The following is a 16561-nucleotide window of genomic DNA, read 5'->3' as shown; positions in this document are numbered from 1 at the left end:
ATCTCTATAAACTACTCTGGAAAAACAGCAGCTCTTCAACACAGATGTCCCACGGACACCAGGCTCCCTCGAGATTTCGCCTGTATCAGCAAAGCTAATTGAAAGGCTGCTGGAAATTGAAAATCTTCTGTCGGTAGTTTGAGTAGCAATGAGCGACTTAAGGGACTAATTATAGTCAGCTTATTTGGGTTCGGTTGATCCTGGACTGGATGATTGTTGTGCTGTTAAAGACATTTTGAGATCTTGCGCTTATAATACGTTTTGGGTCTGTTTATTAAGGCTTTCATAATTGTCAAGCTGCTGAAACTCCATCTATGCTGGTCTAATTAGCATGACAAACAAAACATCATAAACATAAGCACTTTCAGTAATCTGAAGTGAAAGTGTCTTTATTATACTATAAATGCTCTAATAATGCAGCAAAGAATCAAACCATTCGTTTCTCAATTACCATTATGTATTGCGCTTTGAAACATATGTAATGTTGCAAATCCGTGTCCATTCTGTTTACTGCAACTGGCTAATTTTCCATTAAACGTATCCCTTAGCTAGAGAGTTTTTTAGTCTTTCTGCACTTGCTAAACGACACGCCGTGAGAAACAGATTAAAGTAATGAAGTTGTTCCGGAAAAAGATCCCACACTATTTAGCAGCAGACTTGAAAATATTGACTCTTATATTGATGAAACAATCAGCTATAAAAAATGGTCACTTCCATTTTCTCTTTACTACCAATTGAGGAGCATCTCCTCTTATCAGCTCTTCACAGACGGGCACTCACAGGGGGAGAAGGTTCATCTTTTAACCACTTATCAATTTTGTCCAGGTGATACAGTGGGGCAAGCCTTTTTACTTCTCGCACAGCATTGGAGAGCAGGAACAGCACAATTGATGACTGTAATGATTGGAGTTTGCATTCTGGAGCAGGACTCTAACTGTCTGGCTATCAGGGGAGCGTGTCGCAGAATACAAATAAGGCCACGCTTGCTTTGTTCCCACTGCTGTTTATTCATTACTTGCAATGTTTTGTTTATTTTTTCCTGAAAAGCATATTAGAATGGCACATTATAATATTTTGATGGAAGTTAACAGCAAAACAAATGAAGTGGCCCATGGAATAAAAGGGGGATTCAATTATGAAAGATGTGGATTGGGGTGTTTAGCAGTAGAGATTGCTGCCGTTTAAAGAATGCCCTGACTTCAATGGATCATTATCCAATATGCTAGACTAGAGACAACATCTAAAATGAAGAGTAGCCTAATGAATAAATTTGGTCCTTGTATGGTTTCAAACTTCTATTATAAAGATTTAGTTTAAGCCAGTTGTTTGCACAGTGTTTCCAAAAGGACCAGTCTTTCTTTCCATGTAATTTTTTGTCCAATTTTATTTTAGCTTTTATGCTTACTAAATCAGTATGTTTCAAACTCATTCTGGCAATCAGTGTTTTTTCATGTCCTATTCCACTTGAAATACACAATGAACAATCGGATGAGCCAATCATTATACACTGTTTTTGCAGCTGAGTTGTGTATTTGAATAAAACTTTTGAATAATGTACTAAAAGCATCATCCAAAATGATTAAGGAACATTCAGCAATTTATTCGAAATGATTAATGATTGAAATAAATAAATAAATAAATAAATAAAACTGAAAAGGCATAGGACGTCTGGGAATTGTATTAAATAAATAAGTGTTGGGATTCTTGTACAATTATTGAATTATTATTTGAAGTATTAAAGAAATATTATTTTAAACATAAGCATCGGAGCAGTTTTGTTTCAAAATATTTGTATATTATAATATTAATATTAGCATTACCAATGTACAAGAATTTTGTGTCAAAAAAACAAACAAACATAAAACAGGTATTTCATGGCTGTCAGGGTTTTTTTTTTTTTTTTTTTAGGTGAAACTGAGTAACCCAAAAACTTGGTAATAAAAATAATAATAATAATAATAATGGTAATGAAAACATTAAACATTAAAAAAACAAAAAAATAATAATAATGAAGTGATTCAAGGAAAATGGTTGATTACTTGGAAATACCACTCTACATTTTTAGAATAAAAATATAAAATTTCTCCTTTTTTATGATCTTGGACATGTTTATCTGTCATTTGACCCATAATAGATACATAAATCTCACAGAGCTTATTCTCTATTTGAACACTCTTCCTGTGTGCAGTGCTGACACAAACGTGTGTGCGTGACAGACTATTTCCTTTCATGTATCACTTGCTCAAAAACCAAGAGTTTATTCGTCCTTTTACCCTCCTGGATACGAAAGTGTTGCAGTATTAGAACTGAAACGGCGAAGGGGGGTGAGATGGATGTAGAGAAAGAGAGTGCGAGAGAGTCGCTTCTAAACTCTTTGATGCTAAATGTAAAAGAGTGTTTCTGTGATCAAACAATACAGCAGGCTTTCACAAGCTAAAAGTGGCAGTACGGTTAGACATTTCATTGCACTGCGTGTATGTATGTGTAAGTCTGTGGAAACAGATTTAGTAAATTGCCCTTTATGTGTTTTGACTCATTTTTGTCTCATTAATATTTTACAAGAGTGCAGAGATATGTTTTCTGTTGCTTTCCATGCAGGAAGAAAGGCAGGGTTACAGTAATATACTATCCTCCTTCCTCTAAAGATGGTCTCAAAGGACTTGAAGTATCATTGAACACAAACACTTCATTAAAACGCTACCACACACTGACAAGCTTATGAATATATATCCATTAAATACATAAACAAACATTATAATATAGCATAAGCCAGGCTGTATGATTATACTATGGTTATGGAGACATGGCACAAAGTGGAGCCTAATGAAAATTCATATGTAATAGTAATTATTATAATGTCAGTTTAGCATGTCAATTTGTTGTGATTAAAAACAGCAAGATGGAGTTCAACAGAATGGAACAGAAATGATTGATCTTGAGAGGCATTTTTCAAACTTTTTAACTAAATGTGCCACTCATGGTTTGAGACACTGAACACTGAGATGCAATATTAATATATGTGATTATTTGTGAATAATTTGATTAATGAATCTGCATGTCGTGCAATAAATTCATTGAAATATCAGGTTGATACTTATATTAATCCTATGAGAACTGATTGTAAAAAAAAAGTTTTTCATGGAAACTACCAAAACATAAGCAGTGTTACAAGAATGGATAACCAGGCACTTTTCTAAAAAGAGGATTAAAGCTTCAATAATATCCATTTACACGGTTTTGATTAATTCTAAATTAACCTCCAATATTAAGAAAACAAATCATTATAATTATTACATTTTAAATTAAGTGTATATGTACAAAATATTATCAGCAGTTTCAAAATTTACCACATAATTTCATAATATGCGGGTCATTTTGAAATTGCTAACATTTTATCATACACAATACCATTCAAAAGAAGTCTCTTATGCTGACCAAGGCTGATTTAAATTTAAAAAAAAAAAAAAAAATACAGTAAACACATTAGTATTGAAAATACGATTACAATTTTAAAAGCTGTTTTCTATTTGAGTATTTAAGTTTTTTCAGGAATAGAAAGCTGAATTGTCAGTTTCTTTACTCGAGTCTTCAGTGTCACATGATCCTTCAGAAATAATTCTAAGAAATATTATCAGTGTTGAAAAAAAAAAAAAAAAAACAGTTTTTGGTTAATATTTAATATTAAGTAATATTTAATACTTCATATTTTTTGTGAAAATTGTGATTGTGATGTCCTAAATGTCCTAAAAAACTCAGTATATACATAGATAGATAGTAGAAATTATACTTAAATAATTAAAGTCTATCACTTTTGATCAATTAAATGAGATTATTTGTTTCTTAAATATAAATATAAATACTGTATATATTAATGACCCCGATAGTGTACATCTCTGGGACACCAAACATAAAATGAGTAAAGTCAATATCAACAAAACATGAGGGTCAATTAAAAAGGTAGGATGAACATAGCATTCCAGTCTTTGGGAAAGTCTTCCAAATGAACTTGAGAAGACTGGCCCAGATTTCGCTCACAGAGATCTTGCAGTGATAAATGCACTGCGCGGTGATAAACATCTCCCTTGATACAATTTATCATCTGTCGTCATTTTCCATGCTGCAAGAGATAAGAACAACACCAGATTTGGTTTAACATAACCATAAAATATATCCATGCAACCCAGAGGGCTCTGGAGGGGGTAGAGAGAATGCGTTCTGGAGGATGAAACGGTTGAATAGAAAGAAACGCAAAAAATGTAACCGGTTAAGACCAGACCAGCTAAGACCAGAAAACCAGCTTAGGCTAGTTTAAGATGTGTGTGTTTTTTTTATCTTCTTCAGAACACATGGTTAATTCATGACATTGACGATGGATGAAACATTTCCTCGATGTTTCCTGCCCCACCGATGCTCATTGAGGCTGTGCTAATTAATTTATAGTGGGAATCTTTGCAGCTACATTTGCACACAGCCTCTTGGATCCATGAGGGCAAACACTGCACACCTTCCTGTTTCATTAATCATTCTTATCTCTTTCTCTGTTTTAGCTAATGCTATTGATTTAGTCCACTTTCACTGCATTATGTAAATCAATGAGCCTGATTCTTCACCTTCAAAGACGGGGGGTGCTAATGGCTGATGAATACTTTTCATCAAGCGGACAAGTTTATCAGGGGTCACTAATGCTAATAGATTATTCAGAATCCTGCTAGAACAAAAGAAAAGCAAGAGGTGACAGATTCCAAGGGCATCTCTGTCATTAAAAATGAGTCAAAACAGAACACAATGCGTAAAAAATAAACTAATATGAGCAATTTATTATTAAAAAAAATGACATGCTGTGGTTGTCAGACCTTTACCACAAAAATATGGTAACAACATTTGAACTTAAATTTATAGTTAGAAAAAAAAAATATATATATATATTTCCTTAACTGAAATAAATTACTAAAATAAGTTGTTTTACCTTTATAATATACTGACAACCACCTGGTTGAAAATAGAAAGCCACATGATGAATCAAAGTTCATCATAAATAACTTTTCCACTAGCTAATGTAAATATTAGAAGGTGCATGGTGTCATACACACAAATACAAAACACTATCATGGTAACACATGACACTAAAATAATGCAATGAACTTAACTTAATATAAGATGTAACATAAAACCAATGTAGAAAAAAAAAAAGGTATTTCAATGAAAAAAACATCTGAGCTATTCTGGGAATATCAATTTATGGATTTTCACTGTAAATGATAAGTCTTCACTTCTTTTTCACTTCCAAAAACTCTATTACATGAATTAGATGAAATATCTCTTTAGATCTATTACAGATCTATGACATTTATGTATTTCAAAAGGTTTACCATAGCATTTTTAGACTTTTACTGTTAAAATTACAATATTTTTATTTACAGTGTATCTTTAGCCAAATACAGGAAAAATACATAAGGTGTATATCAATGTCAAAAAGTAGCTCAATTGACCTAAATTCATTCCATGTATTTATTGTTAATATATTAAATGTGGTGGACAAAATTGATATTTGCTCATCCTTTTTTAGGAGCAAGGCAAAATTGGAGTCACATTCAACATCGGAACGGTTGACATCGTTGTTCTGGAGAGCAGCACCGCTGTAAATGATGGCAAGTACCATGTAGTGCGCTTCACCAGAAATGGGGGCAATGCTACACTTCAGGTGGACAACTGGGCCATCAATGAGCACTTCCCCTCAGGTAAGACCTCTCACCGACCACTTCAACCTTTAGCTTATGACGTCAAGAAGATGTATGGACAATGCACAGAACTGGACAGCAACTGCTTTCAAGCTATTTCTAAAGTCACTTTGTCTTCCCAGTGAGTGTGCAGTGCACATTCATTCAGGAACTTCCTGTGTGTGTCTCAGTCCCAACAATAGTAAAAACCAGTGCATTTGCAGCCTCTACCTTTTTCCTAAATTCCATTTGTGTCAATTAGATGTTTTGTTTTTTCTTCCATGGCTGGAAAATGATGCCATTTTGTTTTTGCTATTATGTGGGTTTCTGTTGAAACCAATGGATGCGATGAAGAAGGAGTAGACCAAGTATGGGAAGTTAGCTTTCCTGCATACCTCTTCTTAGACACTGGTGGATTTACACTACCTTTCAAAATATGGGGACGGTAAGATGTTTTAAATGCTTATCAACATCTCTAATGCCCAAGGCGGCATTTATACACAAAAATACAGTAAAATTACAGTAAAAACACAATTTCATTAAATTGATCAAAAGTGACAGCAGATGTCTATTTTTTTTTAAATAAATGCTGTGTTTTTTTTTACCTTTCTATTTATCAAAGAATCCCAAAAAGTTTCCATAAAAATATTAAGCAGCACAACTGTTTTCAACATTGATGATGATAATAATATTAATAATAATAATAATAATAAATGTTAATTGAGCAGCAAATCAGCATGATTTCTGAAAATTATTAAATTGATGAAATTACATTTTAAAATATATTAAAATGAAAAACAGTAATGTTTAATTGTACCAATATTTCACAATATTACTGATTTACCGTATTTTCAGTTTTTGCCGCTGGCAAAACCAGCAATGCAGGTTTGAGAGGTGGCGCCCCGACAAATCTCGTGAGAATCACGACTTGCTTTACGGCACGACATCACATACATCAACAACATATGAAGCAGCCTCTATGAAAGACACTAGCACGCATTTCAGACGTGAATCATGGCAGAGTCGAGGAAGAAAACGAAGAAAGCGCGGTCGGAAGAGTGCGGAGACGGCTCTGCGTGAGTGGTATTTACGACGGTAGAGAAAAACAGAAACTGCAAAGTGTGCCTTTAATAAAAAAGGACTGATATTATCCCATTTTAAATTTTCTTTCCATATCTAATATGTCTTTCTTCTCAGTTAATAATGTCTGCTTCAAGAAAAAAGAAATGAAAAATCCTGTACTAACCAGTTCCTCTAAGCCCATATTTTATTCCACTTTAGTATGATTGGATAAATTGGGGAAGGTCGAAAAGTCTTAATTCTCGACTAAGTTTGCCGTGACTTTATATATAAAAAGCAACATTAGTACAAGATTGAAAGGGACACTGTCACAATGAATTACATTGATAGCATTAGACTAATGTGCTGTCAATTGGATCTTTCCTATAATGTAAGGTACATGGAGTACTGTTATGAATTTTATTTTATAAGCATCAACTAAACAAACTTAGAGCTCAAATTAGGCAAAATTGTGAAAATATTTTCATATATTTCTGTCCCCAGAATGAATTAATTAATATTTTTAATTAAACATTACCTTTCAAATAAAATTAAATTACATAAAATATAGAGTTTTAATAGTATTAATAGTTTTTATTAATAGATTTCTTCAGTAACTCTTTCTGCTGGTTACATTGTTACGCCAGTAGGTGGCAACAAGTGACTGTCTTCATATGCAAATCATTCTGAACCGATTCGTCTAAAAAAATACACCGATTTTGTCAGGAGTGGCTTACTGAATCATTTACTAAACCAATTCAAATCACTGATCCATCCTGTAAAGAAACAAGTGACTTTATGAGTGAGTCATTGAATCATTGATTCAACCAATTCGTTGAACAACACTGAACAGCACCACTACTGTAACAGCTGATCCTACTTTGACTTCGTTTGGAACTATTAACGTTGACGGTCAAAACAGACAACGTAACTGCCAATGTTTGGTCTAAAGTGTAAGTTACTCAATATTTATATAATCTCATATTACTTCTTATTTGTTGTACTGTTGTATATAAAATCAATTTCAAACTCACAGCCTTTTTCACCATTTCATATTTTAGAGCTCCTTGATTTCAACAACACCCATGTCAGACAACTTCAGTAGATAACGTTGCCCTGGAGATGCATGTCAGGAGAAATCACAAAACCACAATATTGTAAAATATAAATTCATAAAAAAATCCTGTTTACGTTTGCATGGCATGAAAGCGTATGTGCGTGATCCTGTATCACTTCACTTCAACTTCATTTAAGTCCCCCAGGGGGCAATTGGTTTTACGGCAAGACAGACAGACCATAGAAAATATAAAACAATACAAGAAATACAAAACAATACGAATTACAACCCCCCCAATACACACACACTACGTTGTCCCTTCGTTTGTTTGACAAGTAGGCTGTCTTTGTAGATTTTGTTGAGTTCTCGTCGAGGTGGTCAGACAATCTCAGCGGTGTAATTTTACAAGGAACATGCATATACGCAAAGCCAGTGTAGAGCAATTTTCAGCGTGTCCATCTATTTCTGTTAGAGCATCTAAGGGCATCAGTTTGTGTTCCTGTCGGCACTGAATAAACCCATTTTATGTGGCCAACTCTACTAATGCACCCATTTATCAGTCTGCCATTTATATGAATGATATTAGGCATGAAAAATATATGCAGCCGCTTGTTGCCGTGCTGCTCATTTGGATGCATTATGCAGAAGTCAGTGCCTGCCTGTTTTAGGTCTAAAGTTTCATTTTTGCCAACATGGGCATTTGCAGCAGACTCACATATGAGCTGGGGAAATATATCACTGAGATTTATAGGTGGCACGGTGGTATAACACTTCTATATAAATGTCAGCAAAATTTACTTTCTCTGCCAAAGTTTCAACATGATAATAAAATATTTATATATTCAGTTGGCCACCTGCGAATAGAATATGATTATGCTTGAAGACAGATGTCCCCTCATGGCCGGCTGCTCTTTGCTTTGGCACTGATTTCTTTGTAATGTTTGACTTCTCAATTCGATCTTGTCAGAACGTTGATGAAGAAATATATTCAGCGGAGATGTGCGTGTCATGGTCTTTTTGACAGAGCTGCAGTCCTCAAGTGATATTGTGAGTTTTTGGTGCGCTGCCATGCTATGCTTTATTTCATTTACAGGCTAAATGAAGCAAGCTCTTGAAAAACCCATGGAGAGCATTGAACCGCACTAAACATCTGTGCTTTATTTTCTTAATGCGTCAAAGAACGAATGCCTAATAGTTTCGCAACATCGGTTCCAGAGCTGTGCTTTTGCCAAGTTATTATACCATACCTTGCTGCGCTAAGCACATACAAATAGCAAGGGCAAGTTAGCTCATTCTGTCTTTGAAGCACACTGCCTATTTATCTCCCATGGGTCCCAAGAGGTCAAGCAGAGATGTCTACAGGGCCACAAGCGCGGTCACCTAAAGCTTATGACTGTCATTACAACGTAACCCGAGGCCATGTGCAGAATACTCAGAGAACTTTACACCAACCATCACTTTGAGAATAAATTGTGCTGTGCTTGTCTATTCACTTTACTTGTTTAGAGATACTGAGCCAAGTGCCTTATACAATTCGCACACCCTCCGGTAACAGCTAACAAATACGAATAAGCATAAGACGCTACCTCTTTGCTAGTATTACTCTTTGGTTGTAGGCAAGAGTGTGTGCTTTTTGACTGGATTTGCCTGGATTTTTCCAGAAAATGCTGAAATACAACAGTCTCTATTATTTAGGCTGTAGCTGGCAATCTGGAGTTGAAAATCAGCACAATCTTCTCTCGTTCCGTTCACTTTACCATATAATGGGTTTATGGAGTGGAAATGTAGTTTTCTAACTTAATGCAAGAGCCAGATAAGCAACTTCTTTTCAAGGAACTGTACCATAACCTAACTACTGCAAGCTATAAGATGTTATATTTAGAAAACCACTGATACTAAATCTTGTGAAGAATTATCTCATGTTGTCAGTGATATGCTAACCACATTCAGACACAAGAAACAGTATAGAATTGAATTGCTCAGATCTTTTTTAACCCTTTAGAATGATTGTGACTAAAGCTGATAAATTCAGAGAGATAATGAATTTTAACTACCTCCACCATGATGCCATGTCACCGCTGACTTTTGACATATAATTGGTTTAATTCGTTTTTTTGTATTTTAAAGGGTAATAAATAGGAGTAATTAATTCCTCCACTGAATCTCATCCCTCACCCAATGAATTTCTCGTGTAGCTCAGATGGATATCCAAAAAGATTTGTAGTTTAGTCTTTTGATTCCAACTCTGCAAGTCAGCCTTTGGTAAGTCTTAAGCCTGATCTACTACTATTGTTTTTGTCTTTGTGGTCTCTGATCAGTGCCAATCTTTGATATTTTAATGTTATATATTACAAGTAACCACAACAGTTATCGTATGATATAACAGATGCTTAAATTTATCAGCATTGGTAGATTGGAAGATTTTTTTATATTTAGTTGTTCATGCTCATTTCCCCCTTTTTTACATCTAGATTACCTTTGCTATCATCTGACACTCATTCAGTCTTCAAAAATACGAATAATTTAATAATCTGTAATAAGATAATGAAAAAAAAAAAAAAAAAAAAAAAAAAAAAAAAATATATATATATATATATTTAATTAACAATTGTATATTTTTAAGCAAGTTTTAATACAATTTTGAACACGTCTGTTTATATTTTACATATATTTTATATATTTATACACCTACATTACCTTTGCTATTATCTGGAGCCCACTCTATCTTTAAAAACATTAATCATTTTATACCCCTGCGGTTTGGCAGGAAATGTCGGAGTGTGTCAATCAGATGGAAGCTTGATGCTATGTTCAAGAGACAAGCGTATTCGTGACACAGGGGTTACGGCAATGAACATGGAGGGGATGTTATATCATTTTTGACACGCGTGTATGCAATATGATGGCTCGACGGTGTGTGTCTGTGTCCGCATCTTTGTGTGTATGTGTTGAGAAGAAGATGAGTTCGTTCTTTATGGCTGTTGCAGAGGCTTTTTGATGTCCCTTGGGCTGGTTTGGCAGTTTCTGGACCCAGGCTGGGTAATAGCGAATGACAACGGGGAAAATAGTAGGCGATTATATGCGCTGGGTGCTGCTATTCTGCAATAGCACTGACAGTGGTTCAGACTGCCATACCTCAGTCAAATCACCGTATCATTTTTGTACCATCAGCGAGGTTGGTAGAGATATTCAGTTCTCTCATTTCCCATCTCTTGTTGCACACCCTGCTGATAACTGTTAGTTCAGGTTCACTTCATTCACCAGGATGCTCTTGATTTAGCAACGCATTCTCATCCTAGAGCGTCATATACTGACGCTTTTGAAATTTCGTCTACATTCGACGCACATGGCACCCTTTAGCGTCAATATGAGACGCAGATTATGGGTAGGTTTAGGTCTGGGGTAGGGTTAGGGTTAGACCGCTAGGAGGCGCCTTCTGGCCCATATTTATCTGCGTCTCATATTGACGCTAAAGGGTGCCATGTGCGTCGAAATTTCACTATTTTGACCGCATATTTGATTGTTTTAATGGTAAAATACAATATTTATCTGTGTAGTTTCTTTTTTAAGTGCAATCTACTAAATAGACAGTCAAACCAAAATGTATTCAGACACCTTCAACATTTCTCACATCATTACAGTTTATTCGCTATAGTTTAGAAAATGGTAATAAAATATGACAAGAACTCAGAGTTATCAAATCAGTTGATGTTTCACTGGTTTTGACCATCCTTCTGTTAGACTGTCTCACAAATGAATTAGGTTGAATAGCTGTTAAATTTAAGTACAGAATTAGATAATACCAATTTAGGTCAACCAATTACCAAACAATGCTTCATTTTGTTCAGTCTGTGGTGTAAAAATATCGCATTAGCAATCAAAGAAAAAAACTTAAGCAAAACATGGTCAGGTCAAAGTGTCAGAATAATCTTTGGTCCCAAATTTTACTGATAGTCCACTGTATGAAGAATTTTTTGGTATAATATGTCACAGTTTACTTTATTTTGCTATCTTCACTTACATAAATGAACTATAGTGTCCTGCACCCACTAGGAAAAAAAATATACAAAATTATATCTGTTGTCTGAATAATTTTTGGTTTGATTGTATAAGTAAGCACAATCTTTAAGAAGCTTAATTTGCATTAAATGGCCTGTTTGTAAAATAGTATTTTCTTTTTACGGTGTAAAAAAAAAAAAAAACATGATTTATAACAGGGTTAAACAGATGAATAATAATAATAATTTAATTCTATAAAATAATATATTTAGTTTTTCCCTGTTTTTATTCTACTTTTCGTGTTCAATTCTTTGCAAACCTTTTTTAATATGTTACGTTTGGAGCCATTAAATGTATTTTTTTCTTATAAGGCAGTTACAGCCTACTATTATGTGTGATTGTGCGGAAATGTATTGAAGTGAGCTCATAGGTGTAATCAAATGTAGTTACCCCATGCTGTGTCATCCCTGTAGTTGCTGAAGCAAGCTCAGAAATGATGCTTTAAGGTCCCATGGTGCCCCACTTCAGGAACACCATTTCATCTCAATGACTTCTAAATCAGCATGTTCCGCAAGCACACATAACATATCACGCCACCTTGATGCTAATGTCTGGATGTCGTGCATGATGTTTTTAACCCAAAGTCCTTGTTGTTTTTGTAACCTCTCTGTAAGGTTTCGCATTCTTTCTTTTGTTAAAGCATTATGTGGCTTTTTTTCCCCTCTTGAGACTGAGTGTTGATGCTAAAGTCAGGCTTATTCCTGAAGCAGTAAATTGCAGTAAAAGAACCCCACCTGCTCTTTCTGCCTTTGCTTGTCTCCATTATCCTCTTTTTTAGAGATATTGCTTATATTTGCGCAACCCTGTTTAATATGAATGAGCTTATTTATCTTTTTTTTTCTTTTGTATGACTCACAGAAGAGGACCTGAAATGTTTTCTTTTTTCTTCTCTTCCTTGAACATGTCTTACCAGAAGGCATTTTCCTCCTGTTAAAATAGGACGATTTTTTTTTTTTTTTTTTATCGAGCATCTCAGAAGCAACATGACATCGACAAAGACCTGACCATCTCCTGTAATCTGATCAAGTCCCATAGCAGTGAGCGACACACATTTCATGATAAGAAAACCTTAGTCTATTTGAGAGTAAAAGGAACCTGGTGGCTCGACTGCAATGCAAGACAATTATCTCTCAAAACAAAAAGACAAGATTGCATTTTTGACAAAGGAAGGAACCTTTTATCAGAAAAAGATTCAAGACAGGGTTCGTATGTGTGAAATGGATACTTGTGTATCCTATGAGCCAAATACAATTACTCGTATCAAAAACAAAATCTGTTGCCCTTATAAATCTCTCCAAAGGGGGAAAGAGATAAGCTTTCAATATGAGCTGTCTTTCTAATCCCACGATTAAATTAAACCACCAAGGATGGTGGGATAAATGTTCCCACTCCCATTGTCTCCTTAGCTACTGAGGGGCGATCCTCTGGAGTCACATTTCTTATTTGGGGATGTGTTTGGAGCGAGATAATGTGCAGGAAGACTCTTTCGATTGCGAAACAAGCCAAGTGTAAGGAGTGTTCAGAGAGAGTACAGAAGAAGCTCGAGAGGGAGAGTTAGACAGACGCCGGGGCAACCAGTCGAGTGTTTTAAATTTCAAAATTTCTCCTTGTCAAAGTTAAAGTTGTATTAAGTGTGTGGGCAGTGTGACATATTTAGTTCTTCAATCACAGTAACTTGAGGTTTCATGAAGGAAACCGCAGACTTCATTTTTCAGCCTCCATTTTGCCTGGTTTGTGATTATACAACCTTTTGCACCTTTTTGTGTCCATATTATAACATATTTCTAAAAGAAACAGGATGTTTCGTGAGCAACAAATCAGCCACAATAAGGCTGATGTTGATTATAATTTTATTTGGATTTCTAAATTTGTTGTACATAATAAGTTCTGTCAAAAAAAAAACATTTTATAATTCCATGTTATTTTAGTATTATTTCTATACTATTTTATTATTTATATATTTTAGGTTTTCATTTTAGTTTTAGTCATTTTGTTATATACTTTTGTCATTATATATATTTTTAATAAGTTTATCTTTAATTGATTTTTATTTTTAAGAATTTTAGGAAGTTTTAGGAATTTTAGTACTTAGCTGGCAACTAAAGCCCCTTTCACACAGTGCTTTGAACCCGGGAAATTGCCGGCAAATTGCCAGAGTGCCTTCTGTGTGAACGCAAACACGACCTGGGATTGATGCCGGGATCGATGCCGGGTTGGGGACCTAGTAACATTGCCGTGTTCAGTCCCGGAACGCGCGCTTTGTGAACAAAAGCCGTAATAATGCCGTGTCGTAGTGATGACGCTGAAGCGCGGGATCGTTCGCCAGCTGTGAAACGGTACGTAATGCGTAAGTTTATGATCGAATCAGAGAACAAAATGGACAAGCTTGGTTTCTCGAGAGAGAAATCGCAGCTCATAAGCAAACTTAAGACGCTGCTTTGACATTACAAGTCACATTGATGTCACGTGTCTTTACGGGATTTTTACGGGTCGTGTGTGAACGCACTCTCTCATTCCGGAAAATCACTGGCAGTGTGAATGAACCAAAATCAAACGAACCCGGGTCAAATCCCGGCTCACTTTATCCGTGTATTTTCCGGAATCTCTGTGAAAGGGGCTTAACTGAAATAAGTTTTTCATCTAATAGGCTGTTTGTTTATTTCATTTCACCTTTATTTGAATGAACAAAAACAATTAACATAATTTTAGTTTTAGTTAACAATAATAACACGATAGTAATATGGTTATATTATACTGGATAATACTATTGGCATCCTGTGGTACTTAAAAAAACTCCCCCCAAAAATGAGTATTATTATGTCTATGATACCACATTCAAAACATCATGGCAGTACCATAGCGCTTTTCTGTAAGTGGATCAGGCCCCTAAAAGTTTTCTGCCTTCTCTCTATGATTTTGCCCAAAAAAAACCCCCCACAAAAATAGCAATCATTTGTCACTGTGCAGTACAACACAATAGTGATGAGATTTTCTTGGTTGCTCAAATAATACTTGGCAAGGCCGGTTTCATGCAATAAGCTATATTTGTTTTCAGTGAGATGGCAATGGTGTCTCGTGGTAATTTATCACTCTGTGGTGAGAACTGCACACAACATTGCTAGATTACAAAAGGAGAATGTTCACAATCACACGGTTGTTCTCAAGAATTATTTTGAGTTGTTATTAGCAGCCACAGAGAGGGAGCTGCACTTATCACGCTTAAGTATACAGAAATATAACCATTTCAATGAAATACTTCATACAAATCAAATTACTCAGCCTTTTTTTCTTTTCTTTTTTTGGCATGCACTCATGGTACTGCAAAGCCATTAAGGATTCCTCTAATTTGGACTGAAAGGGAATTAAAATGCACAGATATCACACATTCTTATATGTGTTTGTGAAACTTAATCACAGTAGGAGGAAAACTCCCCCGCAGTGTGTGATCCTGTGCCATGTTAACACCTCCTAGTGCTGTTTCATTTTCAAAGAGCCTTTCATGTTCTCAGGAGTGAGAAAAGGTGTCATGCCCTCTGTACTGCCGGATCAAAGCAACACAAATCCACAAATGTCTGTGAACTAGGCAGCCCTCCATCCCTAACCCTACTTTCCCGGAAAAAAAAACCTACAAAAAAAGCTCCTAAAATATTGTATATTTTTGGTTTTGAATATGAAGTCATTTAGTTTATAAAATGCTTAGATAGACATGAAAAGGAGTGAAGAAAAAGGAATTAGGTCACAGTGCAAGGTGAACTTGAACCTTAATTTCTCACACAAGCACCATAACTCAAATGGACCACAGAAAAAGATATTTGGAAATATGTCTCTCTTTTTTTTTGTCTATATAATAAAAGTTCATCTTGATTTCATGCTGACTTTAAACTGTCTGTATTTGAGGTTTTATTTTTAGGATCTGATGTTGTGATGTCTATAACAGAGCCGGAGCCCTGGATAAGCCCAGCTTTAATGAGTTTCCTCCATCAGGCTACCCTGTAGTGTCACCACTAACACCCTAGCAGAGCTTCGAATGATAGCAGTCGGCATTGCCTCTCTTGAGGTTCTATTTGGAGCACAACACATTCCTTACCAGGGTAAAACTGAATTCGGGACTTAATAGGAGGGAATGGGAAAAAAACTGAATTTGAGAGAGGTAAAAAAAATTACTTTTTACTCAGAAGACATTTTTGAGTGTGAACCATCCATTTAGGGCACAAAAATCTGGGGTAAACTTAGTGTTGGGCACTTGGGTTCTTTCTTTACCAAGCCCCAAATCAATCCACTTTCAGAGGAGCTTAAAAAAAAAAAAAACTTAGGCCACATAGGCCACAATCTCACTGTTTTGACCCATTCAATATGACATTAAAATAATATGATTTTTATTGTGATTATTAATAAATAAAAATATTACACAAAATCCACTTGTTAATAGTTCATAAGACCTCAATGTATTGTCAGGATCCACGGGTATTCATATTGTTTTTGCCTGTACAAGTTTTTTTTGTAACTCCCAAAGTGACGGTAGCCATTGACTTGCATTTAATAGATCACCAAGGACCATGGTTTCTGCTAAAAATCATCTTTACTGTTCTACTGAAGAAAAAAAGACACCTACATATCACGCCCGATATCGACTTTATTTCTATATATCGTACAGGCCTAATTTACTCGC

The 16561-nt window shown here is 35.2% G+C and overlaps 1 protein-coding gene across 21 annotated transcripts in view; it reads left to right on the top strand.

Annotated features, from left to right (window-relative positions):
- nrxn3a (neurexin 3a) overlaps positions 1-16561 on the top strand; it is a 285254-nt gene that overhangs the window by 231538 nt on the left and 37155 nt on the right. For all 21 annotated transcript variants that reach the window (XR_014603916.1, XR_014603917.1, XR_014603918.1 and 18 more), the window contains one exon: positions 5567-5738. Coding sequence is in view for 16 of the 21 variants with exons in the window: in XM_084096195.1 (XP_083952321.1) it covers positions 5567-5738 (172 nt within the window). In the remaining 5 variants the exon portion in view is untranslated. The remainder of the gene's footprint in view (positions 1-5566; positions 5739-16561) is intronic.

Source organism: Abramis brama (genome assembly GCF_963993115.1).
Source record: "Abramis brama genome assembly, chromosome: 21".
NCBI lineage: Eukaryota > Metazoa > Chordata > Actinopteri > Cypriniformes > Leuciscidae > Abramis > Abramis brama.
This window is presented reverse-complemented; position numbering and strand designations above follow the sequence as displayed.